Raw genomic sequence first — 27,768 nt, forward strand, 5'->3', positions numbered from 1 at the left:
CGGGAGGAGGGGGGAGGCAGCTCCTTGGTGTGTACATGAGGGAGACTTCACTCGTGGAAATCAGCGTTAGGAACCTTCTCCCCAACTTGCCCACATACGACCTCTTTTCACCGTTTTCCTGGCTTGGTTTGGGTTTATTAAATTTGGGAAATTGGATGAATTCTTATCGAATGCTTATAATATTGAGCAAAACATATGAGTTCTTGACTTTAGTAAATTATCTCCTTAAATATAAATATTCTACCTCATATTATCATTTTTTTCTACTTAAAGTAAATATTTATACACTGAAAAAATAACATTGGAGAGGTGAGAAGAGTCCTAAAGTCGTGGGTAAAAGAATGGGCAAGTGGAGTGGGGACACAAATGGAAGAGTGTAAATCAGCACTTCATGAGGAAGTAACGTTCAATTTAACATGTTTACTGTAAATCTAAGGAATAGATGTTTAATTATATTTTTTAAAATGGCATTTATCTGAGGACTCCTAAGATATCTCCCTTGATCATTTTTTAAAAATTGTTATTGGAGTATAGTTGCTTTACAATATTGTGTTAATTTCTACTGTAAAGCAAAGTGAATCGGCTGTACGTATACATGTATCCCCTATTTTTTGGATTTCCTGCCTCTTTAGGCCACCACAGAGCATTGAGCAGAGTTCCCTGAGCCTACAGTAGGTCCTCATTAGTTAATCTACTTTATACGTAGTATCGATAGTGTATATGTCAATCCCAATCTCCCAATTCATCCCACCCACCCCTTTGGTATCCATATGTTTGTTCTGTGTGCCTGTGTCTCTATTTCTGGTTTGGAAATAAGATCACCTATACCAGATTTTCAGATTCCACATATATGCGTTAATATACGATATTTGTTTTTCCCTTTATTACTTCACTCTGTATGTCTCCCTTGATCACTTTTTAAAATTAGGTTTATTGAGTTAGATTTTGCATACAGTAAAATTCACCCCTTTCAAGTGTATGGTTCGATGGATTTAGATGAGTATAAATCTGTGACTGGCACCGTGATCCAGAGACAGCATATTTCCATCCTCCAAAAAGTTTCCTCTCAGCTTGACACGGTCAGCCTCCTCCTTCTACCTGCAGCGCTGATAACCACTGGTCTGTTTCGTCACTATAGTTTTGTTTTCTTTAGAATGTCAAGTAAATGGAATCATGACGTAAACAAAGTTTTTTAGATCTGTCCACATTGTTGGGTGTATCACTGGCTTGTTTGTTTTTATTGCTCCACAGTGTTCCATTGTGTGACTATACCACCCTTTCTTCATCTGTTCACACTTGATGGACATTTGGATTGCTTCCTTTGGGGGGGCTAATAAGGATAAAGTGGCTGTGGATGGTCACGTGCAAGGCTTCTTATGGACAGTGCTTTCGTTCCCCTTAAGTCAACACCTAGGAGTGGACTTGCTGGGTCATGTGGTAACTTTTTAACTTTACAAGAAACTGGCAAACTGTTTTCCAAAATGGTTGTACCATTTTGCATTCTTTCCAGGGTTGTATGAGAGTCCTTGATGGTCTTTCTTAAAAATTTTACGGAGTGGATATGTAGTGGTATCTCACTGTGCCAGTTTTAGTTTGCATTTCCCTAATAAGTAATGATATTGAGCATCTTTTCATATACTTATTGACCATTTATGTATCTTCTTTGATGAAGTATCTGTTTAAATCTTGCATCCAATTTTTTGTTGTTATTGTTTTTGTTTGTTTTTTGCTTTTGCTTTTTTTGGCTGCACCGTACAGCATGCAAGATCTTAGTTTCCCAACCAGGGATCAAACCCGCGCCTCCTGCATTGAAAGTGCAGAATCTTAACCATTGGACTGCCAGGGAAGTCCCTTTATTGGATTGTTTATCTTGTTACTGGGTTGTTACATACTGAATTGTTTATGTATTCTGGGAACAAAATCCTTTGTCAGATACATGTTTTGCAAATATTTTCTGCCGGTCTAGTTTCTCTCTCTTCCATTTTTTAGTTTTCTCTACAGTGTCATTTGAAAAACAACTTTTAAATTTTGATGAAATCCAGTTTATCAGTTTTTTTATTGTGTGTTTTATGCTTTTTGCATTCTAAGAAATCTTTATCTAACTTAAGGTCATAAAGATTTTCTCCTGTTTTCTTTTTTTTTTTTTTAAGAATTTTAAAATTAATTAATTAATTAATTGGCTGTGTTGGGTCTTTGCTGCTGCACACAGGCTTTCTCTCGTTGCGGCGAGCGGGGGCTACTCTTTTTTGCGATGTGCGGGCTCTTCATTGCCGTGGCTTCTCTTGTTGCAGAACCTGGGCTTTAGGTGTGTGGGCTTCAGTAGTTGTGGCATGTGGGCTTAGCTGTTCTGCGGCATATGGGATCTTCTGGAGCAGGGATCAAATCCATGTCCCCTGCATTGTCAGGCGGATTCTTAACCACTGCGCCGCCTAGGAAGCCCTCTTCTGTTTTCTTTAGCAAGTTCTTTTAGAAAGTTTTCTTTTATAGTTTTAGCCCATGCATTTAGATCTGTCTTCTATTTTGAGTTAATTTTTGTATGTGGTGTGGGTAAGGGTCTAGGTTCTTTTTGTTTCATTTTGCATATTTTTCAAGCACCACATGTTGAAAGACTAGTACTTTCCCTGTTAAATCACCTCAGCAGCTTTGTCAAAGTGCTGGCCGGACATGCATGGTCTGTTTCTGGACTGTGCTCCATTCATCTGTATCTCTGTCCTTAAACCAACACTACGCTGTCTTAATAATTTTATAGCTTCTTGAAGTCCAATAGTATGAGTCCTCAAGCTCTGGTCCTCTTTCTGAGAATTGTTGTGACTTTTCTAGATCTTTTTCATTTCCCTTAAATTTTAGAATCTGCTTGTCCACTTCCATAAAGAAAACCCTCCGATCCCTGGCCTTTCCTTGTGGTGAATAACTGTAGTATGTTCGCCAGTGCCGGTCTTTAGCAGTCCTGGGATTCTTGATCATAATTATGCTCCTTTGTTTTGCAAAGTATTTAATTTGGCCTTTTATATTTATAAGTAAGATATTTGCTTTTATTTTGCTTTCCCTTTTTTATGATATCTTTACTAATGTGGATATTCGGTGTTATGATAACTGTATAAAATGAATTACGAAAGAATCACTAATTTCTGTTTCCCTGAAACAGTTATGTAGTAAGGCAATCAGATATTCTCTAGGAATCTATGAAACTATTTAAGACCAACCTATCATTTTTAAAGGAGTAACTATTTTATTATTTTCTGTGATTATGGTCTGTTCAAGTTTTCTCTGGTTTTTTTTTTTTTTTGCTTGAATGGGTTTCTCTTTTTATAGGAAATCATCTATATTCACTTTTTTTCAAGTCTAGCATTATAGGGCTGGATATAGTGTTCCTTTAAAGCTATTAAAATCTTTCAGATTATTTATAAGAGCTTTTAAAAAGTTCTAAGTGGTTAGGGTTTCATTTTTATTATGTCGAAGAGAGTAAGCTATCCTACCCCTACATTAAAAAAACAAATTTGTTGGGGCTTTTTCTTTTCTCTTATTTGAGGCAATATATAAGATCCAGTTTTGTAAGCATTTCATGAATACATGACAGGGTGCTTTGGCTTATTGTTTTATTGTAGTGTACAGATCTCCTGTGTCCTTAATTTATTTGCAGTTTTCTCTTTGTAATTTATTTTCAGGGCAAGTTTATTCGGATCAACTTTGATGTAACTGGCTATATCGTTGGGGCCAACATCGAAACATGTATCCTTTTTCATAATCGCATTATTCAAAATGAAGTATGATTTCATCCTCCTATGGCCTCGTGGCAGCTCTCTGTGATACCTCTCCCATCAGCCAGAAGATAAAACTTAAGCCCAGAGAGATTGTGACTTGTTCGGATACCTTCAGCTACTGAATGGGAACTCCAGAGTGGTGTTTTGTTGTTCACTTTTAACACCAGGTCACGATCTGGTCACATGGCTGGGAAAGTGAAGGATCCCACTGAGGTGAGGATACCTGTACTTCGACCCAAGAAGTGTTTTTGTGCTGTAAGGACATTGAGGTGGATACCGTTATATTGAAACATCTTTAGTTACTGCTGTGTTAGCCCATTTTTTACCATCTACTAGTGGGGTGAGCATGTCCCATTGAAACAGATCTTATTAATGAATAGAGTTGAAGTAGTTTCAGTTAGTATTAAGCAGAATAAAACTAGAGGCAAGAAAGGTCAAATACATAGACTAGTCTTAAAAAATGTCACATGCATAGAGTGGCCTTAAAGAATGATAGGTGTGTAAAGAATTACTTTGATTAAAGAGAGAAGTAGAAATGATGCTGAATGATAATGTGCCAGTTAGGAAAGATACAGGTGACAATCCTGTGCTCCTTGTTAAACACTCTCCGGTGACAGAAACACCTTGTTTCTATCCCTCAGGTGAGGGGTAAAGCGAACTTCTCCTGTTAATTCAGAACTGTATTTTATGTCTCTAAATATACCCAGAGCCAGAATACGCAAGAAACACTTGAAAACGACAGGTGAACAGATCTAGAGTTTCTTCGTATTTGGGGAGCATCGTTCGTGTGGATGTACTTTTCAGCGAATGTGGAGGATGTGTTGGGACTAGTCTGAGTGAAAGTTGGAGTGTATGGTGCACACGGAGTTCACCTTGGTGACCCCTGGGAAGGTTTACTTGAAAGGAGGCAGTTCTCCCGCAAAGCAGTGAAACTGAGACTCGGAGAGCCCAGTGTGACTGCTCTGACCCAGAGACATGCCAGGAGCACCAGGCACTGTGCGCAGAGAGCCCAGACAGGCCCCAGGTGTGCGCGCAGTACCCGGGTGGGCTGCGGTGTTCCCACGCGCAGGCATTGGCTGGGGGCTCGTGTGTGGCACAGGGGTTCTGCACGTATATTTTGGAGTCCAGCAAAGTTTTGATACCTGCGCCTACCACTTACTAGCTGTGTTACCTTGAGTAATTTCTTTGTGCCTTGGTTTCCTTATTTGTGGAATTGCGATAATAATTCTGCTATTATAAGGCTTTTCCTGCCTCAGACACCTTGGCTTCACTTGTTTATAGCATGTCACAGCTCCTTGTGTAGAGCTGTGTTCTTTGAACCTAACCCAAGTCAGAGGTAGGGTGGGTGGAGTGGGGCGACGGGAGCTCTCTGACCTTCAAATTCCTCCCAGTTCAGAGGTTCTAAAAGATTAATGAGAAATAGAAATTGCATGTATTTTGTCTTTCTACTTACAGAATTCAATCATATAGAATGGTTCATTGCAGGATAGTCAATATATTTCAGAAAAAAAAAAAACATTTTATGAATTAAATGTATACAGACACTGACAGGGGACCATCTTTTCAATGTCACCCTTAACCACCTTTGCTCAGACCTTCTGGAAAAATCTCGTGCCGTTCGTCAAGCAAAAGATGAGCGAACTTTTCATATCTTTTACCAGTTGTTATCTGGAGCAGGAGAGCATCTGAAGTGTAAGTTACAAAGCTTTTTACTATTTTATATTCAGTTGAATATCTTTTATAATAGTACTTTTTTTTTGTTTTGTTTTTGTTTTTGAGAAAGAGAACAGTTTTGGGAAACAGTAGTTTTATACACACACACCAAAATCCTAGCTGGTTAAATTATGAAAATGAAGTTGAATTTCAAACCACCGGATAAGTACTTTAGGTGGAAGGCATATGAGTAGTGTTATATTATCTTTTGTACTTTTGTTTCTTTTCTTTTAAAATAATTTTGTTAGAAGACAAATGATCGTTTTCATACAAGTTCTGTTTCAACGTTTACAAATATATAAGTAAGAAAAAGTAAATTTACTTAATAAAATTAAGTTGAATAAATGTGTGTATTCCTAGATTTACAACTGAATGTATGTTATGCTTCCAGTAGTGCTAGAAAGAGCCTGTGTGGATTTTTATTTATTTACTGTGTGAATCAGAAAAACTGGAAGTTTAAAGCTGGACAGGGTAAAAAGTTCTGTTCTGGGTCAGAAGTTTTGCTGAGTCAGAAGGAGAAGATGCACAACTTTCCAGTTTCTTCTGAGTCTCAAAGTCAGTGCTGCTTCTCTAGAATTAGTATGTATATTATCTCGATATCACAATAGACATATAAAAACCAATAATACTTTTCTCATCTGGGGTCTAGGCTTTTGCTAACCACAGGTCATCTGTGGAAGCATTAAACCCAGAAATTAGTTAAAGACCTGCAAGGAGAAAAAAAAAAGCAGCAAATTAGTAGAGTAATTGCCAATGAGAGACTAAAAATTCAAGGTTATACAGTAGGTAACGCTGAAGGGAAGAAAACCCTCAGGCTTTCAGACTGGCAGGCATTCTGCAGTAGTAAAGAATCAAAACAAAACAAAAAACTGTTAATAGGAGATTTTTTTTAAAAAGCAAGCAAGCAATACCCAGTGGAAGCTAAATGTGATGTAAATAAGAATTAAAGGATGGGAGTGATCAGGAGAAATTCTGCACAGCAGAGCCAGTTACACAGAAAGCTAGAAGCACATGATAACATCTACTATAGGGATAAATGTCTATTTTAGTATTTTAAGCTCTCCTGAAAATGTGCTTCTGCTCTTTTTTTTTTAAGCTCTTTATTGGAATATAATTGCTTTACACTCTTGTACCAGTTTTTGAGGTACACCAAAGTGAATCAGCTGTGTTTATACACATATCCCCATACCCCCTACCTCCTGCGACTCCCCCCCCACCCTCCCGTGCTTCTGCTCTTAAGAATACGTTTCTTCTTTGTTGTACAGCAGAAACTGGCACAACAGTGTAAAGCAATTATATTCCAATAAAGAGCTTAAAAAAAAAATACATTTCTTGAAGGAGTCAGTTAAGTTCTGTCTGACTCAGGGCCCCCTGAAGTATGAGAGTCCGTGGGGGTGTCTGTTATAAAACCCTGTCAGGCTATTACTGTGTCAGACATCATTCTCAAAGGCAGATGTGCCACTAAACAGACTGACTTGGAGAAAGGGTTTCAGGGCGTTGTCTGGGCTTAGGATTTACCTGGTTCATCTTCTACACCTTCCACATCGAAGTCTTTATCTAAGCCCATGCAGTCTTCATATTGACCTCATAGTGTTTGCTGTAAACTCCTTGCTAAGGTAGGAACATAATGTATGGGTTTGAAAACTTTCCCTGAAAAGACGCCTAAAATATTTAAATCTGAAAACAATAAAGTTTATCTATCTGGAAGATTGACGTCATATCCCAGCTATCTGATTTCAAATATAACCTTGTGCACACCACTGTCCCCAGAAGCCCCTGCTGAGGTGTTTGCTGTTTGCATCGTCTTCCTTCATTGCACAGATAATGGAGAGCTGTCTGTGTCTGTGTATGTAATATGAGCATATGAAGGAAGGAAGAGTACATGGTGGTGATGGGTTAGATGTTCCTCTGTCGTGTGGGGCCAGTTGCAAGGTGCGGGTGTGCTTGATTCTGCTGGTGCCTGTTAATTACCTTGTGTTCCATTATGTTTTCTTTCAGCTGATTTGCTCCTGGAAGGATTTAATAACTACAGATTTCTCTCCAATGGCTATATTCCTATCCCGGGCCAGCAAGACAAAGATAACTTTCAGGAGACGATGGAAGCAATGCATATAATGGGCTTCTCCCACGAAGAGATCCTGTGTACGTGTGACTTCTCTAATAAGAGTCTGATACTCAGTTTTCGTAAGACTTATAAGTTGGGGGTGAATAACCTCAACTAGAAAATGATTGAGAAACTAATGGAAACTGCCTATAATTTTATGAAATCCTAAGACACATCTTACTGAAAAGTTTCATATACCTTAATTTTTAGCACAAAATAGGTTAGAATATGTCTGTTACATTCTGATGCAGTATCTTAATTTTTTTCTTTTTATACCAAACATAAAGCAATGCTTAAAGTGGTATCTTCAGTGCTGCAGTTTGGAAATATTTCTTTCAAAAAGGAGCGAAACACAGATCAAGCCTCCATGCCAGAAAATACAGGTAAACTGACGAATACTGATTTCACTTCTGTTTCTGTGTCTGTTGTGCTCTCCACAAACATGTTGCAACACAACCACAAAAGCCCTCCTGAAGTATTTCCCACGAGACTCCACGCGCCTACTTAAGGGTCAGTCTGATTCCAAAAAGGAGGGAAGAGGATGGGGTGCAGGCTGAGCGAGACGTGGCAGTGGAGACCTTGCCTTAGCCATAGGGCGTTAGGACTTGGGGGCAGGAGGGGAAACCGGCTGCAGAGAGCACAGGGCTAGTCTGAAAGGGAGCTGCAGCTGCTGGGTTCTAGCCAGTTTCCTCTTTGCCAGGAGGATAGGCCCAGGACTGCCAACCAGAATTGATTTTTCAAAGAAAGGTGGAAACCTAGATTTTAATATGCAATCTTCAAGCTTTTAAATATTGAAAATGGATTAAAATGCACACTGGTCAAGAACAGAAGTATGCGAACCGTGAAATGTGTTTGCAGGCCTTGTGAGGTCTGCTTCCGAAGGTCTGGAGACGAAAGATTACTGAGGAGTCTCTGTATGGACTCGGATGCCTCATCACCCGAGGACGTTATCCTGCCTCGCAGGACCCACTGTGGCCAGTGAAGGCTGACATAGATCACACTCGCCGCCCTGGAAATCGGCCTTCTTTTTTGTAACCAATATTAATCTAATTCTGTATAACCCTTTTAAGGGACCTGTCCCTCTCCGGACACCTCATGACCACCATTTCCTGACAAAGCCTTTTCACCTCATCTTAGCACTTTGGATTTCCAGGACCATGAAATGTATCCATCAGTCAACGTATTTTGATCGACATTTGGGCCTCCTTCTTCCGTATAGCTTTCACATGGTTAGGTAATACTTAAAATCGAGCAATTTAAGATTTAGAGCAAGACGTGTATTAGTGTGACTTTGCTTAAAAACCTTGACAGAGGTAGAAGAGGATCAGATCACCCTTCTGAAATGACAAGGCAGCCAAGTGTGTTTCTGCTTTTTAAAATATCATGTGATGGGTTTTCTACTTGTTATTTTAAGGTAACTTTTAGCTTATAATGCTGGTTTTGTTTTTCTCTTTTAATGGTGTTGATTTGTTACTTCTTCATACGACCCTACAGACTATGGCGTTTGAAAATTTCCCCGAAAGTCTGGAAATGTCTCGTGATGGCGAGGGTTTCCCCCTCTTTTTGTTTTTGCTCTGTTCTTTTCCTTCTTTCTTCCTTTCTTCTTTCCTTTCTCTCTTCCTAACTTATTTTTCTTCCTTTCCATTCTTCCCTTCTTTTTCCTTTCCTGATTCATTTACAAAAACAACTGTTTCTTTAAAAAGCTAAAATGGCTCCAGGGTCATTGCTTCATTGCTGTTTATTACGTCAACAGTAATGAAAATAAATCTAATTGTATGAGAAGCTTTGAAAAATTACAACTGTCTATAAATAATTTTTCTCAAATCATTATCTATATTAGGTAGTAGTAGTTAATTAACACTTGCGGTGTGGCAGTGTGTAAGAGTTTGAGCTTTTTAATTACAGTAAAATTTAAACATGTAAGAGGGGAGAGAAGAGTGCAGGGAACTCCTCCCACGTTCTCGTCACCTGGCGCAGACGATCCCCAGCTCAGGGCCTGTCGTGTTTTGTTCATACCACCTCTACTTCCCCTTTTCTGGGTTATTTTGAAGCAGATCCCAGCTCTTTCATTTGTAAATATTTCAGTCTGATACTCAGGATCAAAAAATAAGGGCTTGAAGTGGGCATATACCCTTGGATTTCTTTTAGTGTTGGTGATATTTCTACTTTCTCTTACCAGAGTTTTTCAGGTTATCAATATTTTTTAAATTTTTAATTGTAGTAAAAATACACATAACAAAATGTATCATTTAAACCATTTTAAGTGTACAGTTCAGTAATGTATATTCACATTATCATGCAGTCAGTCTCTAGAATTTCATCTTGCAAACTTGAACTCTAAAACAAACAGCTCCCCATTTCCCCTTCCCCCAGCAACCAGCCTTCTACTTTGTTTCTATGAATTTGACTAGTCTAGGTACCTCGTAGAAGTGGAATCATTCAGTATTTGTCTTTTGTGACTGGCTTATTTCATCAGGTTATTAATATGTTATTATACATTAATTTTCCATGGCGTTTTTACATGTTGGTACCAAAATGGCGTTTTTAAAAATCCGCTATCATCTATAGTACTAAAAGTAAAATTATTAACATATCAACCCCTCTACAGCCCATCCTTCCTCATCCACACCCTCCCCACCCCCCACAAGATGAATAAGGTAAAAATAGCAAATAGCTGTTACCTGTAGTCCCAGAAGCACCACAGATTTGAAAGAGAAAAATACATTTAGTCACAGAAATTTATCAAAAACATAATAACGAACCAAAAGGAAGAGCACATTTTAGTTATTGGGCTTTTGGATATAAGGCAGTTTGAAAACTAGATAAAATCTGAAAAAACAAACAGACCAAGCGAGAATTGGGAAATTAGGGTCATTACTGCTGCTTCAAAAACAAAAGTGAAAACCAAAACAGACTGCAAGGTCTAACCACCCATCTGCAGGAGGACGGAGGCTGGAGGCACGTGTTCAATGACCGCAGGGTGCAGTCGGGATGAGTGCTTCCATTTCCGGTGATGCTGGAACATGCACGCGCTCCTCCTTGGAGCTGGGCGTTCAGAGAGAGGTCGGCAAATTATTACCTTTTAGGTTGATGATGGCCTTTTAAAAAAAAGCATAAATGGCAGATAAGAGGATAATAAGGCTTGGAAGTAGAAAATGTGATGCGATTTATAAGGGAACTTGTTTTCCTTTTAGAGGAAAGTAAACCAAGCTGTAACCACACTATAAAGTATATATTTTAGCTGCTAAAATGATGTTTATTGTGATACAAAGCAAGAGAGTGTAGGCAATTTGCTTTTTCTCCTTCTTTGATTCTTCAACTTCCCATCCAGTACATACACACAGCATACGTGTGTACATTAACTGAAAGGAGCCAGGACGTAGGGGTTGAGGAGGGCAGTTGATAAAAGTCACTAACCGAAGGAAGTGCTCTCTGAGGCACGACCTGCCCTGCCACCCAGGGGTGCTGCTCGGGTCCCAACAGTTCACCTGGGTCGGGGGGGGTACGAGGCAGTGCATCTTTGAGAAAGAACTTGGTTATGCCTCTACCATGATTCAAAATGTGCTTACCCTTATAGGATTTTATTATGTTAACACTTATCAAACATTTACTATAATAATTGGAGCCCTTGTTGAACCTTAATGATTTAGTGAACTTCTGCTGGGGTCTGGGTGCCCTAATGCCGGTGAGATTCAGCAGGAACAGAATTAGCCGCATTTCATGTGAGCCACGTCATCAAATAATTACTTTTAAAACCTTTAGGTTTCTTGCCTACTAAAATATCACTAGGACCACTGTGTGGGCATGACAAGTCATCTTGGTAACATGATGATTTAAACTGTTGTAACCACCGTTTTTCTATTCTGCGTGTTATCCGTGGCTTCTAAGACTTAGTAACTTGCAGTAAACTACCCAAGTAAGTCATTGCTGACTAATCACCTCTTACAGCCTAAAGGTGAGTATTGTTAATCTGAAAGAATGAAGGTAGTTTTCATCAGACCTAAAACTTGTCTAACCTTAAGACTTAACGTTTAACGTCCTAATACAATTTGAGAGTTACTAAGGTGTTTCAAATGTTTATTGACTATATTGTAACTAGATCGTAAGTAGAAGCCTCGTATTTAGGAGACCTTTTACCCTCTAGTTGCACAGAAACTGTGCCATCTTCTTGGCATGAATGTGATGGAGTTCACTCGGGCTATTCTCACCCCCCGGATCAAGGTCGGCCGAGACTACGTGCAGAAAGCCCAGACCAAAGAACAGGTAAGTTTGGCATCAGTTGTTATCACACATTTGTTTGAGCGAGAACCATGGTCGTTAGACCTTCCAGTGGGCATGTAACAAACTGAATCAATAAAAGATCTGTTATATGGATATTTCTTGGTACTAATTGAGTATTTTCGCTCAGAAAATTTTTAGAGGTGACTTGTAAAAAAAAAAAAAAAGAAAAAGAAAAGGAAATTTGAAATATCACCTTGAGTTTCCTCCAGGTAGATGAATCGCCCAGGAGGACAAAGCCGTGTACCTCCCGATCCCGCCCAGCGAGAGGGAGTGGGGGGACAGCGCCAAGAATGTAGGAGTGGGATTCACTGTTTGATGGTGGATTCTGGGCAGATGCGCTGCACAGGACCACAGGGGCAGAGGGGGGAGTTCATTTTTACTAGGTCTCTTCACCCATCTCCTGTCCTGATTATCTCCAGTTCACATTTAATTGGACTGATACCCTCTGTTGATGTGTAAAATTCAGACAGGATTAAGCAGTATCTGCTCTTTTAGGGTTTGGAGGGCACTGTAGATCATTAAACTCCCTCCATCGAACAGCTGTTAGTGTTTTGTTGAGATCATTTCCAGAATAAAAGGCTGATGTTGTCTAATTACAGGCAGATTTTGCAGTAGAAGCATTGGCAAAAGCTACCTATGAGCGGCTCTTCCGCTGGTTGGTTCACCGCATCAATAAAGCTCTGGACAGGACCAAACGGCAAGGGGCGTCTTTCATCGGAATCCTGGACATCGCTGGATTTGAGATTTTTGAGGTACGTCACTCTCCCTCCTGCTCTTCCTTCTGTTCATTCTTTTAACAGATAGCACTTAAGGCTCCCTTTGTACCAGCTACATTGCCAGGTACCAGGGGTATCATGGTAGATAAATAGGTACAGTCCCTGCCATTCTAGCAGAGAGTCAAACATTAAGTAACCCAAAAAATCACTAAATTCCCAGAATTTTGAGTAATGAAGTGGGGGGGGTGCGATAGAAGGAACTGGGGAGACCCACTGTGGAAGGTGTGTCTGCAGCACGAGAAACCCCCGGCCTCGGGAGGACGCCCCAGTGTAATGAGAGTCGGTCCAGTGGTCCTGTGTGGGAGAGAATTTGTCAGATGTTAGAAACTACTAGAAGGCCAGTGGGACTAGACATAGCTTACAAAGGGGCAGAGGAGCTGGAGGCATGGAGTGTGAGATGCAAAAGCAGAAGCGGGGAGACTGGAGGATGGCGTTGCCGTCACCTGGCGGCCAGATGACAGTGGTTTGGGCAGGAGTCACGAGCAGCCTTGTGAGATCAAGAAATGAGGAAAGATAACGGTCTCTGTTCTGAATGAAGATACAGCCACAGGACTTGATGGATTTCAATATATTTCATTATTAATTTGACTAAATGTCTCCAAACACCATCAACCATCAAAGGTTTGTAGTCACATACCTGTTGTGGTTTTGCTAAAACACTGATAAAATTTTGGACTCCTAAAAATATATAACTTCTGTCTCCTTTGATAGACTGATTATATAGCAAGGCACAAATACTAAATTAGATACTTCTTGGAATCAATGTGCTACTTCGTCCAGTTGAGTATTGAATTGTCTTGTCTTAAAATGAACCCCTTTGGATTATAAGTCTGTCCTCATAAAATCTGAGCTGTTACTGGTATAATCAGTTTGTTCCACAAACTGCCACTGCCACTATAAGAGATTGCTTTAACATATATTGATTTAACATGTACTGATTTCATGAAAGGTGGCTGTGTGCAAATTGCATGTTCGTTGCCTTCCTATGTATAAACAATCAGAAGGTATAATGAAAGAAAAGACCCCCACTTGCAGCTGCAAGAGATGACATGAAAGAAATGAGGGGACTCGAGGGAGGGTGGGGGGGAGTCAGGGGAGGGAGGGAATACGGGGATATGTGTATAAAAACAGATGATTGAACTTGGTGTACCCCCCCAAAAATAATAAATAAATAAAATTAATAAAAAAAGAAAGAAAGAAAGAAATGAAATACCTAAGAATAAATCTAAGAGTTGGGCAACACTTAGTTGAAGACAGCTTTACAGTGCTGCTGTGAAAAATGAAAGACTTGAAATGTAAAAACATACCTCGTTCTTGGATGAGAAAATTCAGCATCGTAAAGGTGTAACTCTTACCCAAATTTATCTTTAAAGTGAACATACTTGTTTAAAACCTACTAAGAGGAATTTTAAGGGGTAGAGAAAGAGTAGGCAACCTGCTTCTAAAACTAATTTGAAAAATAAATTAATAAAAATATAGATACTAAAAAATGAAGAGGATATTAAAAGATATGAAACATTATAAAGCTGTAGAACTTCAGAAGTATGGTTTTGACTTGAATATACACAGACAGTAGAAAGGTGTTTTAGATACTAAAATTGCAGGATTGTTTAGTGAGCGTTATTTGTCATGGGAAGAGAATGGAAGAAGCCTAAATGGCCACCGTTAGGAGATTTATGTTCCCTATCGGAAATTGGTTTGCTTAATTATGATATATATCCATGTAGTAGAGAACTATGAGCTCATTATAAAGAATGAGGTGGCTTTATATTACAGGCTCCAAGATACATTGTTAACTTTTTTAACACACGTTTAGGAGTGCATGGACTATTCCTGGAAGGATCAAAAGAAATAGGTGACAGTGGTTGAGTATAGGAGAACAAGTGGGTGTTTGGAGTGAGACTTCTGAGTGCAACACTCTGTATATTTTTAATTTTATAACAATTTTAAAAATTGATTGTTTTAAAATATAGTTGGTAGCTCGAATATGGAAGACAAGTAGAAATACACTAAAGGAAAATACCATCACATGTAGCAGCTCAGGCTAAATAGAACGCTGAGATCTCGTGACCTTAAGGCAGAGCAAAATGCATTCACGTAAACATAACCAAGCACCATCAGGCGCTCTGCACGTGTTGACGTGGGCCACTAGAAGTACAGTGCTGAGCAGGGCAGAAGCGGCCCCGCCCTCCTAGTGTGACCTCATTCTAAAACCCTGAGTGTAACACCTCCCGGGGAAGATTGGAATGGCTTTTTCAGACGATAAATCTATTCCTTGGAGCTTGATTAAACCTTCCCTAATTGAAGGTCACTTTTCATAATGAAAGAGGTTGTTTACGGGCCCACGGCACTTGTGTGGACAGCATGGAGGCACAAAAAAGGCTGAGTACTTCTCACATACGGTGATTGCTGTAAGCAAATTGTCCCTGTCACTTCATCCATCCACAGCAGCACACGAGAAAAATGGCAGAGTTGACGGAGAGGGAAACAGAAATGCCTGTGACGGATGAAAAGATTATTTTTTACATGGTTTTCCTTAACTCACTCTGGAGCCAGTGCTGAGGAAGGAGCAGAGGGGACAGCGGCCCACCTGTCCTGTAGACCCTCAAAGTTCACAGAGATGCGCTGAGCTCCTCGGCCTCCGGCCTTCCCAGTCCCTTTGTTTCTCCTCTTTTTCTCACTTTCTTTCTCATTTATTCATGTCTCTTCATTAACCATTCACTAATAAAAACGGTTTTATTTGTAGCAACTCAGCACACTGAGTTTATCATTTTCTCATTTCAGCTTAGAAGTCACGTGCTGTGGCTCTGTGTGTGTGTGAGCGCGCGTGCGTGAGTATTTGATGGAGATTGAGAGACTCCCCTCAGTTTAGTCACTGTCATTCAGTGGGCTCAGGAGGGTAGTCGGGACCTGGTTAGTAGCTCTTCGTGACCTTTCGGACAACTAGCTGACTGATGAACCCTGCTTCCCCTCCCCTCCCCTCCCTCCCGCGTTTGGAACACGGCTCTGCTGGCACCTGCAGCTGAACTCCTTCGAGCAGCTGTGCATCAACTACACCAACGAGAAGCTGCAGCAGCTCTTCAACCACACCATGTTCATCCTGGAGCAGGAGGAGTACCAGCGCGAGGGCATCGAGTGGAACTTCATCGACTTCGGGCTGGACCTGCAGCCGTGCATCGACCTCATCGAGAGGCCCGTAAGACCATCTCCCCGCCGTCTGGCGCGCGGCCCCTGCCCACGCAGGGCCTGGAGTTGTTTCTTGCCATAAACTGAGCTGGGAATGATCCTGTCTCATCAGCGTTGAGATCATTTTCTAGGCTAAATTTCCTAGGAAAGTGATGCCCATTTGAAATACCCATTTGAAAAGTGAGCAGCACACCAGTAAGACCCTTCTTGAGCTGTCCTTTCTCGTGACCGTGTCCTGTCCTCGCCGTGTGCTGGCCGCCGTGGTCCTCCTCCCCGCCCCCAGCCCGCTGCAGGTACCTTCACTCCAACCCTCGGCACGTGTCAAGGCTCTACTGGGTCTCCACTGGGCACAGGTCCAAGGGGAAAAAGGGGCCCCACGTCTAGTTGGTTGTGCAAATCCATTCTTAGGGGATAACTAAAGCTTATCCTCATAAGTACAAAGTTGCTTTTTTTTTTTTTTTTTTTTTTGGCACACGGGCTTAGTTGCTCCGTGGCATGTGGGATCTTCCTGGCACAGGGAACGAACCTGTGTCCCCTGCATTGGCAGGCGGATTCTTAACCACTGCGCCACCTAGGAAGCCCCAAAGTTGCTTTTTTATAAGATTTTTCAAAATCTTGTAAAAGTTTATAATCATAGGAAATTTACCTGTAGCATATAGAATGATAGGGGATTATGATTCCATTGAGGGTCCTTTCAAAATGGAGAGTGAGGACAGATTTTCCAGAAGGAAAATACCTAAAAACGACTGTGTAGGGGCATCTGCCTGCCCCGGGCGTCTTTCCTCGTCTGTCGCGAACCCAGCCCCCGCCTGGCTTCTTACAATACTCTGACCATGAGACACACCATGGTCTCCCAAACTTACAGCTCTTTAGAAATCCTCAATTAAAAGGAAAAGTGACAACAGAGATCTCAACATTGAAAGATGAAGTAGGGAAAAAAAAAAAAAAAAAAGGAGACACAATTACGGCTCTTCTGAATCATGCTGTCGCAGGGTCCTTTAGAGAAGATTAAATTATATTTGGGCTCCTCTTTCAGAATTTAGAAATATTTTCATTGGAAGAGATTAAAAATGTAAAAATTGTGGCAGAAAGATGGGTGCTTCACTTATCTTAATCCAGAACTTCGTTTCTCAAAGTTGTCAGATGAGTGGGGTAAATTGGGTTAAATGCCACCCTGGACCCTCTCTTCTCTAGGATCACCTAAGCAAAGTTGCCTTTGATTATAGGGTTCTTTTATCAGCTCTGAACCCTGCAAATCCTTTTAGGTAGAGGAGCCACAACCTAGACAGCCAGGGAGTTAAGGGTCTCAGTGGTGGGCTTTTGGAGGAGAGGATTCTCTCAGCTGCTTCTACCTGCTGGTGTTCTCTTAACCTCTGCCTTCCTCTGACCACATTGGTACATTGTTTCATTCATGTTTAACTAGAACCTCCTGTTACTTTTAAAGCAATATTTGTGCAGAGCCCGCTCTTCTCCAGTAAATGTAAAGGCCTTATGAGTTGAGGAAAGCTGATCCTAGAGATTTATTCCAAAGGCTGATTTCATATTTTGCCCTAGAATTGGATGTTCAGTCTTGTGCCAGAAACTTGCCATCCTTGCAGTATGGCAGCGTCTCCAAAGCACTATAAAATAGGCCGGCACTGTTTAAATATTTCATTTAGTTTTCACATGTACCCCACTTTCCTCCAAAAAAGAAGGTCATTCCATTGATTTTTCGACCTCTGAGCTCTTTTTTTTCCCCACTATCCTAAAAGTCACCCTTTTAAAGTATGTAATTGAGTGAGTTTTAGCATGTTCACAGATCGCACAACCATTACCACTGTCTGATTCCACCGCATTTTCATCATCCCAGAAAGAAACTTCCTACCAAGTAATTGATAAATTATTTCATCACCTTCCATATATTCTACTTAACAGTAGTTTTAAATATTTCACCAAGTGTGGAATGCTCATTTTTATTTAATCATCACTTAAACAGAAACCTTAAATTGGCTAGGATGTAAAATGTCTGAAGCATCCCAGCTAGTTGAGGATTTATAGATAATTTATCCAGCTAGTCGTCGAATGTAAAGATTCGGTTCCTACACCTTGCAGTTCCTTTCTGGTGTCTTCTATGTGCTGCTTTTCGGGAGTTATCTGCTTGGAATTAGTTTTTGATAAGTTCGTGAAATACAGTACTCATCCATCTTCTTACCCATACTTCTGGAGCAGTTTGAGATCTCCGCGTTTGCATCATGTTACAGTTTGCCGTTACCTGCTATCCTAGCAGTTTGATTTCCATAGATCTTCATGAAGCTCTGATGGTTTTGGAAGTTAAACTGCCAAACCCAATGGGGAAAGCATCCTTGTGTGCACAGTGATGTGCAAAACGTGTCAATTCTCCTTGCCTCTGTCATCAGGCTAACCCTCCCGGCGTGCTGGCCCTTTTGGATGAAGAGTGCTGGTTCCCTAAAGCCACAGATAAGACCTTTGTTGAAAAACTAGTTCAAGAGCAAGGGTCCCACTCCAAGTTTCAGAAACCTCGTCAACTGAAAGACAAAGCTGATTTTTGCATTATTCATTATGCAGGGAAGGTAAGAGTGAAAGAACTCCATTCAGAGTTTCGCTGCATTTGATGAAGGTCGTCACAAATGTGCGGATATACGTTTGTAAACCCTTAAATATAGTATAAATGCGGCAAGTGCGTGGCCCTCCAGACAGCGCAGTTTTTGGGTTGTTCTATGAACTTCTGGGGTGGGCGGGGGGAGCAGAGAGGTTTGTTACGGGGCCAGGCAAGGAGCACGCGTGGCTGGTGAGTAAACCCCCCCCGAGCCACCCCCCCAGCAGTTTGGGGGAGAGGTTTTTACAGGCAAAATTTGGGGTGAGGGCTGCAGGGTGTGTGACTTCCTTCTGATTGGTGGGTGGGGAGGGAACAGGGCGGTGCTCCAGGAATCGTGGGCTCAGCGCGAGGTTGCCGTCCTCCACCTGGGCGGGGCTTCCGCGGACGTTTTTGGTTAAGGCTGAAAACGTTTCTTGTCTTTGTCTTTCCCCTCTCGCCGCGCCCGGCTCTGGCCCGGCAGGTGGACTACAAGGCGGATGAGTGGCTGATGAAGAACATGGACCCCCTGAACGACAACGTGGCCACCCTCCTGCACCAGTCCTCCGACAGATTCGTGGCGGAGCTCTGGAAGGACGGTGAGAGTGTGCTTGCGCTTGTAATCAAGCTTGGCCAGAATCTTTTACAATTAAGGCTTATATACAGTTCGTTTATATCTAGGTGTGTATGTATTGTTTTACTTTAAAGCTCTTTGTGTTCCCTAGAGCAGGGCTGCCGTTGTATCGGAATTCACCCGCTTTAAGAAAACTTGGGTAACAAGACCATCTGCCTTCTTAGAGGTCAGGTGCTGTGGGAACATTCTAGTAGCAGGGCCATAAAGACCTACACTTTGGTCTCAGGCCATCCTGGTCCCAATGCCAGTTGTAGCCTGGGGGTGATGAAATGCAAAACCCAAGAAGCCGTGTGTATCTTCTGTGTGTTGTGGCCTGGTCAGCTGAGCCGCATCCTCCGCCAGTGCCCCGCCCCCCACACACACGCACAGTGGCTGGTGAGGAGGCTCAGACCATCTGCTTAGGGAGCAGTTGTTTTCATTTCTGTCAGTCCTCAGAGTTCTTTTGTGTATGTGAACCTCAGGGGAAGGCTTCGGGGATGGTCTTGTAGACTGGAGGTGATGGTCTCGTAGACTGGAGGTCTTGCTGGCACCAGCAGAACAAAACGGCTGTGTGTGCGTGTGCATGGTGGGGCCAGCAGCTTCTGGAGCTTAGCTCCCTCTGCACGTCTCCTCCTGGCTGTCCCCCTGGCTTGGCTTGGCCTCGGGTCAGGCAGGACCTTAGCTCTGGATCTGCCCCGGCCTAGGCTTTGACCCTGAGTCCAGGCTTGTCCGTTACCTGCCTCACTTCTGCTTTTCTCTAGCACCTCAAGATCTTGCCATCTAGCTGTCTTCTCAGGTAGAGAGAAGGAAACCCAGAAAGCGGATCAGAAGGCTGAGGGCAGTCGGGCAAAAGGAAAGAGACAGAGAAGAATGACCACAGAGAAAGTGGGCAGGGGGTGGTGACCATACCGAAGACGGCCTAGCCAAGGTCACCTCCATCGGCTCTGACAAGTGCGAGGGAGCCGGCGGGGGTGGGCACACCAGATGCGAACACACGTGTCCTGGGGAGAGGTGTGTGCGTGAGCCCGCATACAGGGAGGGGTTGGGAGAGGAGGGTAGGTTTCCTGCAAGGAACACAGAAGCTTTTGGTCCCCGTCCAGCTGGATGGAGGTCTGCCCCTGGCGGCTGTGTGCACACCGTCGCTGGCGGCGACCCGGTCAGCTGAGGGCGCTGCGTGAGGACCGAGGGGAGAAGAGCGCCCTGAGGCAGCACCTGCCGTGCCCACGCGGCTGAGGGCTCTCGGCCCCGCGCTGGGAAGTGAAGAGAGTGGGTCTGAGAAAGGGATCTAGCGTGGAAGAAGGGACCCTGAGCTCTGCCGGCCACCAGGCCCAAAGGGCTGGCAAGACCAGCACAGGTCAGTGGGAAACGTGCACGAGAAACGTCCCAAAAAGAGGAGGAAGGAGTACCGCTGCCCGTGAGAAATGTTGCGTTCGGTCAGGAGCCCATCCGTGTGCTGCCCCGGCGGTCACCATGCCCGCCCCTCCTGGCTCCGCTCAGATCTCAGAGCACAGGAAGTGAGACGTGTGGACAGGCTACTCAGTGTCGCAGAGCCTGAGATGAATGCCGCGTGAACAGCGGCGGGGGGGCCTGCCGTGTTCCTGGGCTGCTAAGGTTAGATGTCCTGCGGGAGGAGGCAGTTTTCCTTGTCCTTGGAAAATAATCATTTGTTGCAAAAACAAAGCCAGCATTTCCCAGGCGCATGCTAAGGGCCAGGTGGTCTCCCCCACCCACGTCCTGACCAGGCCCTAACCGTTCAGGGTGTGTAGGCTTCTGCAGACTCACTCATCGAGGGGTGGCTGGCAGTTTTGGAAGTGACGTTGGGCGGGGGTGGGGGGGGCAGTAGAAGGAGTGAAAACCCCTCCTAGAGCAGGCGTCCCGTTGGAGCTTGAGCGCCAGGCTGGGGCAGGAGGAGAGTGAGCAGGAGATGAGGCCGGCGACGGAGGGACCCGTCGGGTGGCCGCCCTCGGGTGGATTTAACTTCGTTGACTAAACGGCATCGGTAGGTTTGCAGGCCAGGCCGAAACACAGTGTGAACTTGAAGAAGTACGGCGGGCAGTGGCTTGTCGGTGGGTCAGGGTGAAGACCCCGGAAGCGGGAGTTCAGTGCAGGGTGACTGAGGACAGAAGCAGTGGGCATGGAAGAGCAGCGAGGAGAAGAGGAACAGAGGAAACCAGCGTTTCACCATTAAAGTCTCAGAAACGGACTTTCTCTCTTTGTTTTGAATGCTGAGAGAAGCAGGTGTTTGGGGAACCATGACAGCAGGTCCTGGGCTTCCATACTGGTTCTCACATTGTGAACCGCTTTTGACTCTCCTTTTTTCACTTCTTAACTAAAAACAATATTGTGGGAAAGACCTGTTGAGCCCCTGACCCCTTCCTGTGACCCTGCACTGCCCACGCGGTCAGCAGCGAGGTGGGTTCTGGAACCATAACGGGTGTGGGCCCGCCCAGGGCTTCCCTCAAGCTGGAAACTCAGGGTGCACACAGAGGGGGGACGGGACCCAGGAGCCTCTGCCCCGGCTTCCTCCGCCACCTCCTTTAACGCCACGCCTCGCCGTCCAGGTACGGGAGGGCCTTTGGCAGCGGTGCTCAGGAGTTTCAGGAACGTGAGACCTGGCGGGCGGGGTGGAGGTGGGGGCTGCAGGTGCAGCGGCGATCTGATGCACATCCCGTGTCACAGGTGCAGGGAGGACCCTGTCTGGAGAGCCCTTACCTGCCTTCTTGTGCTTTTCATGGACTAACTACAGTCACTCAGTTGATGGCAGAAACTCTGAGAGGAGAGGCGTGCGGCCTGCAGGGTCCTCCTGGCCTGGCCTGAGGCTCGGGCCGCATGGATGGCGGGGCCCTTGCCTTTCGCCACGTGGGCAGCTTGGAAGCACGTGTGGCCACTTCTGTCCAGATAGGCTGAGTGGAATCCTCCCCATGGTGTGACCTGGCATCCCCTCCGGTGTCACCCCGCATGTTCGCTCTCCTGATATCTCTGCTCTTAGCAGGAAGTCCTGCCATCCGTCAGCTCAGGTGGACAGCTACTGGGTTTAATCTGAGCGACAGGCTCTCAGAGGTGCCCCACCGTTGGGGGCGGGGCAGGCAGAGCCCAGTGCCAGGCTTGTCCTATTTGGAGGACCATGTGTTTCATGCGTGAGGTCAGTTTCAGGCACAGGAGTTTGAAGAGGGCCGTAGGGTGGAGAACTCAGCATGCTCACTCCGGACGTAGAGATGTCCTGGGAGAAGGGGAGCTGCTTCTCTAGGAAAAGAAAATAGTCCTGGAAAACCGTGATTATTTTTCTCTTTTTACAGTCACATCAGTGCAAAGGCAGAAAATCAGCAGTTGACCGTGAATGTATGAGTACATGATGTATGAATATAGTTTGCCTGTGAAGGTGCAATGCCTTGAGCATAAAACATTTCATGTTCAAATAAACTTTGTGTTAGAGTTTTCTCCAGGCCAAACCAGGAGAAATAAGATTTATTGGTGGCAGCCCTGCCCTAGAGATTGATAGTGCCCTGCTTTTTGCTAAAAGATGTTTTGGGCTCTCTCTACCAGCTGCACACAATTTCTTGCCACTTCTTGGGGCTAACACACAGGGGAAAAAAGACCTAGAAATTACATTTTCATGTAAATGTGCCTCCTATGATATTTTCATCAGCAGCGGTATGATCAATAAGTGTCATCTTAGTTATGATTTGAAGTTACTTTACCATTTTATACAATAGAGCTTGCTACAGTAGAATTTTATTTACCTTAATGGTAGTTACCTAGTCATGATTTGTATGTGAAGTAAATTATATTTCCAAAATCTGGATTGGAAGTGAAATTACACAGCAGTGTGACTTTTTGACAGTAACTGCCACTAATATTTACTTTTTCCAGAGTAATCTAACTTACTTGTTCAGATGTGCTAATTGCAAGATAATTTTATGAAAGACAATGCAAATAGTACCTTATTACTCTTAAATTTCATCTTGCATTTACATGGGGGTAACCATTTGACATTGATATGATATGATGCTCACACCTGGAGTTGGAAATGATCCGGTCTTATAAATTTATTTTATAAAGAACTTTATCCAGATGTGCAAATTCTCTAAACAGTAATGTTTGCATGGGGTCTGCCCTGGACGAGCCACTTTTGTAGCCCGATTGCAAAGTTGACTTGTGATGTCAAATGTCTTTCACACTAACTGAAGTGTTTGTGTATTTGCCCTTTTGTCCTCCTGTTTTTGCTGTTTCTCTGCCTTAGAGATTCAGAATATTCAGAGAGCTTCTTTCTATGACAGTGTTTCTGGTCTTCATGAGCCACCAGGTGAATGGATAAAGCCTGTAGGTCTTTCAAACACAAGGGGTCTCAGCCCAGAGGAAGAACTTGCGGGGGGGGGCCTGGCAGGGTGGCCGGGGAGGGCGGGGGGCTGGTGTCCGGGTTTTTGTTTTTGTTTTGCTCATAGACCTGCATGAACCTTCATTTCATGCTCAGTTTTATTATCCTTCAAGGCAACTGTGTGAGCGCATAAACGATCCAATCGCTACTGCCTACACATCGCTTCTTCTTTTATGCGTAGCCCGTAAGCACCGCATAGCAAAAGGTCTGTCACGACCTTTTCCAGTAGTGCCGTTTGATACACAGTCCTCTAAGGGAATCGTTAGGAATTGATCTGCCGAATAATATCTCCTTTGTCTTTGAGTTTCCTTTAAATTTTCAACTCTAAGGAACTCCAAGGAGAAGGTTCAGGTTTTTTTTTTTTTTTTTTTTTTTCAAGTCATTAACATTTTGTAAACAAATAATTACATAATTATCTCACGTATGTTGCTCTCATCATTATGCCTTTTCTTTGGAATTTATGTGCCTATGTGGCTACTTGGCTTTTTCTTTTGAACTGAAAACCATGAAACTATCTACAAGGCTTGATACGTGCACGTTGATACGAAGAGTGGAGCCTTAGAACCTGTGCCTTGAACCTGAAATTGAACTTCACATATTTGGGCCTTATGGTTTGAATTCTTAGCCCTGTTTAAAATACAGCCTAACCTGTAAAATCAGCTGTACTTTAAAGATAGATACATATATAGATAGATAAATAAATAGGTAGAAAGAAGGAATACAGCCTAATCACAGCAAAGAGACCTTCCAAGAGCTTAGTATAAATGAAGATCATGTAACCTTCCACTTGTTTAGTGAAATTGTCAAGTAGTAAAAATTCAAAGATAAAGTCAAATTCATCTTATAAACAATTTCCTTCATGATTTTTGGAACATAATGCTGAGATCCAAATCCATCTCAAAAGTGTTTTAAAAATATGTTAAAGAGACATGCCCATTTTAATCCCAGATTCCCACTCTCAGTTCCAGCTCACCTGCTGTGAAAGAAGAGGGGGTGGGGGGGGGGGGATTATGCTGAAGGTTGCTCTGTGAGCTAGGATGACTGTTCACAGGAGAAATCTTCACAGTCAGTCATCTTTGGCCTTGGGGGGTAATGACAGTGTTGAGGAATTGGGGAGAGAAAGAGCTAGAAGGTAGTTTGAAGCTCATGGTCGGCCTGGGACTTGTGCTTTGTTAAAAGGTCAGCACTCGATCTTTTGGACATTCTCCCAAAGTAGAGCACCTTCTTTAAATTCATTCTTCTAACTCTTGGATTTCTAATCAGTTAAGAGACTTCCAGCCCGGGAGCCCCCATCACTCCCCCACTGCTGGCTCCAAGCGGGCACACCATGAAGTCATGGAGGGAGAGGATGGGTAGGTGGGTGTTCCCAGGTGCAGCATCCTCCCCCCATGGCCCTTCCCTCTCCTGCAGCACACATGCTCTTTCCTGTGGGACCACGATCTTCGGGGTCTGTGGACCAGGTGCTTTTCTCTACCTGCAGGATCGGTACAGAGCCACCCTGGACGACACCATTCCCGCAGGGAGCCAGCTCCCTTCTCCCCGTCTGCTCGCCCCGGCACTGGAAACGTGCCTGGTCCATCTCTCTCGTGAAGTGGCCTCTGGTTGCATCACTCGGGTGACCCGGATATCAGGGTCTCAGTCTCTCATCCTGCTGGAGAGCCTTCCATCCACCATGGCCACAGATGGTCTTTGAAGTTGTGTGTAGTATTGATATTTCTACAGCAAAAATATCCTCCTGAACATGTGCTTATGGATTCAAACCCCAGGGAGGGGTAACGAGTTTTAAATGAAAACATAGGCTTTAGAATTTTTAGTGATTTCTCGGAAGACGATGGGTGAAGAGGATCCTTGGGATCAGATCGTGGTGGCCTTTGACACCCTGAGGTGGTGGGCGCCTGTGGATGAGATGACACACAGCTAGCGCGGACCCTGTGCTTCTACGTGTAGTCATAACGTTAGGAAAACAGAAGAAGGTGCAGGCCTTTAAGGATAAAAATGAGAGATGGCGGTAAAGAAAGGTTTCCAGAACCATCAAAGAACAAATGCAGGAGAGAAAGGAACAGAATTCCTAGAGGCAGAATAAGGCGGTCATACAAGTTTCTGCTGTAAACCATAGGAACTCCTGGGATAAACTCGTAAGGGAGGATGCAGTGAGTTAGCAAAGCAGGTTCCTAACCTCAAAGTTGTAGGCAGGGTTTTTAGACTAAAAGGGCCTGTGATGATGCGGGCAGCGGTCTGTGGCTTTGGTCCTGATCCGAACTGTGTCGAAGGGACAGTCGTGTGTAATATGCCTTCACGCTAGTTGACACCTGGCACGTCCTTCACAGTGTAGTAAGTGCCCTTAGGTTCTCTGAACCCCCAGGAGTGCTGGATGGCAGCTGACAGATCTGGAAGGGTGACCACCAGAGACAGTGTGAGAAGTAAGTGAAGCAAGTTTCAATCATCGATGGAGATCCCACCACCCTTCTCAGTCTCTTGTAGAAGCAGCACTAGAAACGTGGTGGCAGCAGTTCACTTGGGACTGGGAATCAGCAAGGAGAGCTCAGTCCTGGCTGCGGGAGGGCTGCCCCACGGGGGTCGCCCTTCATCTCATAGCCCCGGAATTCTTACCTTCCTTCTTGGCAGAACAGAAATTATGATGTTCTGTCTTCAAAGGCTTTGAACCAGTTTTTTTTTTTTTTTTTTTCTTCAGTAAGTCATTAGAATCCAGTAGCACGGCTGATAAAATGGTGGTCATTTGCTCTCTGAGTAGATTATATCCACCGGTCCTACCCTCTGTTTTTAGTGCCCTTTAGACTCTGGTGTAGGTCTGATCCGGTTTCTGTGTGTAGTTTCATTGTCTTTGTGTTCAGTGGGTGAAGGTTTTTAGTGTCCTTGCATATTCTATTCCTTCCTACTTCTTTATCTTGAGTCCTAACAAGAGTTGGGAGCTCAAGGAGAAGCAGCTCCCAGGGACAGCACCTCCAGTTCCCAGGGTCCAGTGGGGACGGTGACGCTTCGTTCTCAGGGTCAGCACGAGTATCTGACGGGGCAGCGCGAGCCCGCGCCGGCCCGGGAGGTACCCGCGTGCACGCTGCGTGGCCGCAAGCACTTGTCCCTTGCACTTGCCGCGGCTGCCTCTTCAGCTGCTGTAACTGCTCTTGTGCCCTTGTTGCTGCTGCTGTTGTAATTATTTAAAAAACAGAGAAAATCAATAAATGTTTATTTCCTTGGCCATTATTCCAGGCAGGTCCTCTGATTGATAGCGCCCCAGGCCCCGTTGACAGGCAGTGATGCCGTGCCGCCCGGCGTGGGCATGAATCATATTCATGGGACCTGCCAGCGGGAGGAAGCAGCACAGCCGTGCAGGGCACACGGTCAGGAGGAGTGGGCTCCCTGTGTGCCCAGACTCTGGCCTCTGCAGGGGTAGGACGTGCAGATGGGGGAGGGGGTAAAGGAGACAGATTCAAGGTCACCAAGGTCAGAACCCTGGTGCTTGGGAGAAGGCAGATTGCTTTCTCCTTAAATCACATGCTCCCTTATCAACCTCTGAACTTCCTGGAATTTTTCTAAAACTTCCCAAATACTCTAGAACACTTAACGGATTGGTTCTATGACCCAGTTATGTAACCACCGTAAATTTGTTATTACTGTGTAATAGGGGTAGGCTGGAGATAGACTATTTGATGTTAAGATTGTTTCTGGGAATTCATAGCAGTTAAATATTTGTTTCGGAATCCCTTTTAACTGTTAGGAACGTTGTAGTGTACCGTAGAGTGGAACTGTCTTGGTCTGTGTAAATGCCTGGCCCAGTGCCGGGGACTGGAAGCCTCTGCAGGGTAGAGGTGTGTGATGTAGTTCCTAATCACTGTGCCCTAGGTGTTAAAGTTAAACTTCAGATAGGTTTCTCCCCCTCTTTTTGGTTTATATTAACTAGACAGACTGTCTGTATTAACTAGACAGATTTCCTGAAGAACTGGCTTAAATATTTCAAATGAAATAATAGCACTAGCCCATGCACAGTTTGAAAGAACACAAAAATCTCATATATTTCTTTTGTCTCCTGAGACTGAATGCTAGAAGAAGGGCCCTAGACAATACCATTCCTTACGTAAAACTGTTGATGGCAGTTTTATGAGATAGATGATTACAGTTGCATTTTTTTTTCTCTTAAGCTATGCATATACCCTTAGAGATTGCAGGTCCACAGAGCTGTCCACGTGGGGTTTATTGATTAGTTATTAGTATAAAATACTTTGAACTCTTAACAGGCTACAGGGCCACCAAATACTGAATTGCAGTGCCCGCCAAGCAGCCTAACCAGCCTTTCCTGGCACCTCAGATAGAGAAGCAGGAAAATAAACAAAGCCACTCTTTACCCTGAAACCCTGGGCCATAAGACACTTTG

At 43.8% G+C, this 27,768-nt stretch overlaps 1 protein-coding gene across 3 annotated transcripts in view; it reads left to right on the top strand.

Moving 5' to 3' along the window:
- Positions 1–27,768, top strand: part of MYH10 (myosin heavy chain 10) — a 131,231-nt gene that overhangs the window by 66,770 nt on the left and 36,693 nt on the right. For 2 of the 3 annotated variants that reach the window (XM_057717272.1, XM_057717273.1), the window contains exons 7-15: positions 3,666–3,729; positions 5,355–5,453; positions 7,473–7,616; positions 7,866–7,961; positions 11,723–11,841; positions 12,459–12,611; positions 15,658–15,831; positions 18,218–18,391; positions 18,878–18,992. In XM_057717272.1, coding sequence (XP_057573255.1) covers positions 3,666–3,729; positions 5,355–5,453; positions 7,473–7,616; positions 7,866–7,961; positions 11,723–11,841; positions 12,459–12,611; positions 15,658–15,831; positions 18,218–18,391; positions 18,878–18,992 — 1,138 coding nt within the window. Of the gene's footprint in view, positions 1–3,665; positions 3,730–5,354; positions 5,454–7,472; positions 7,617–7,865; positions 7,962–11,722; positions 11,842–12,458; positions 12,612–15,657; positions 15,832–18,217; positions 18,392–18,877; positions 18,993–23,246; positions 23,310–27,768 lie in introns of all 3 variants that reach the window. The other variant, XM_057717271.1, reaches the window with a different exon arrangement.

The sequence above is a fragment of the Hippopotamus amphibius genome, chromosome 17, assembly GCF_030028045.1.
Source record: "Hippopotamus amphibius kiboko isolate mHipAmp2 chromosome 17, mHipAmp2.hap2, whole genome shotgun sequence".
Taxonomy (NCBI): domain Eukaryota; kingdom Metazoa; phylum Chordata; class Mammalia; order Artiodactyla; family Hippopotamidae; genus Hippopotamus; species Hippopotamus amphibius.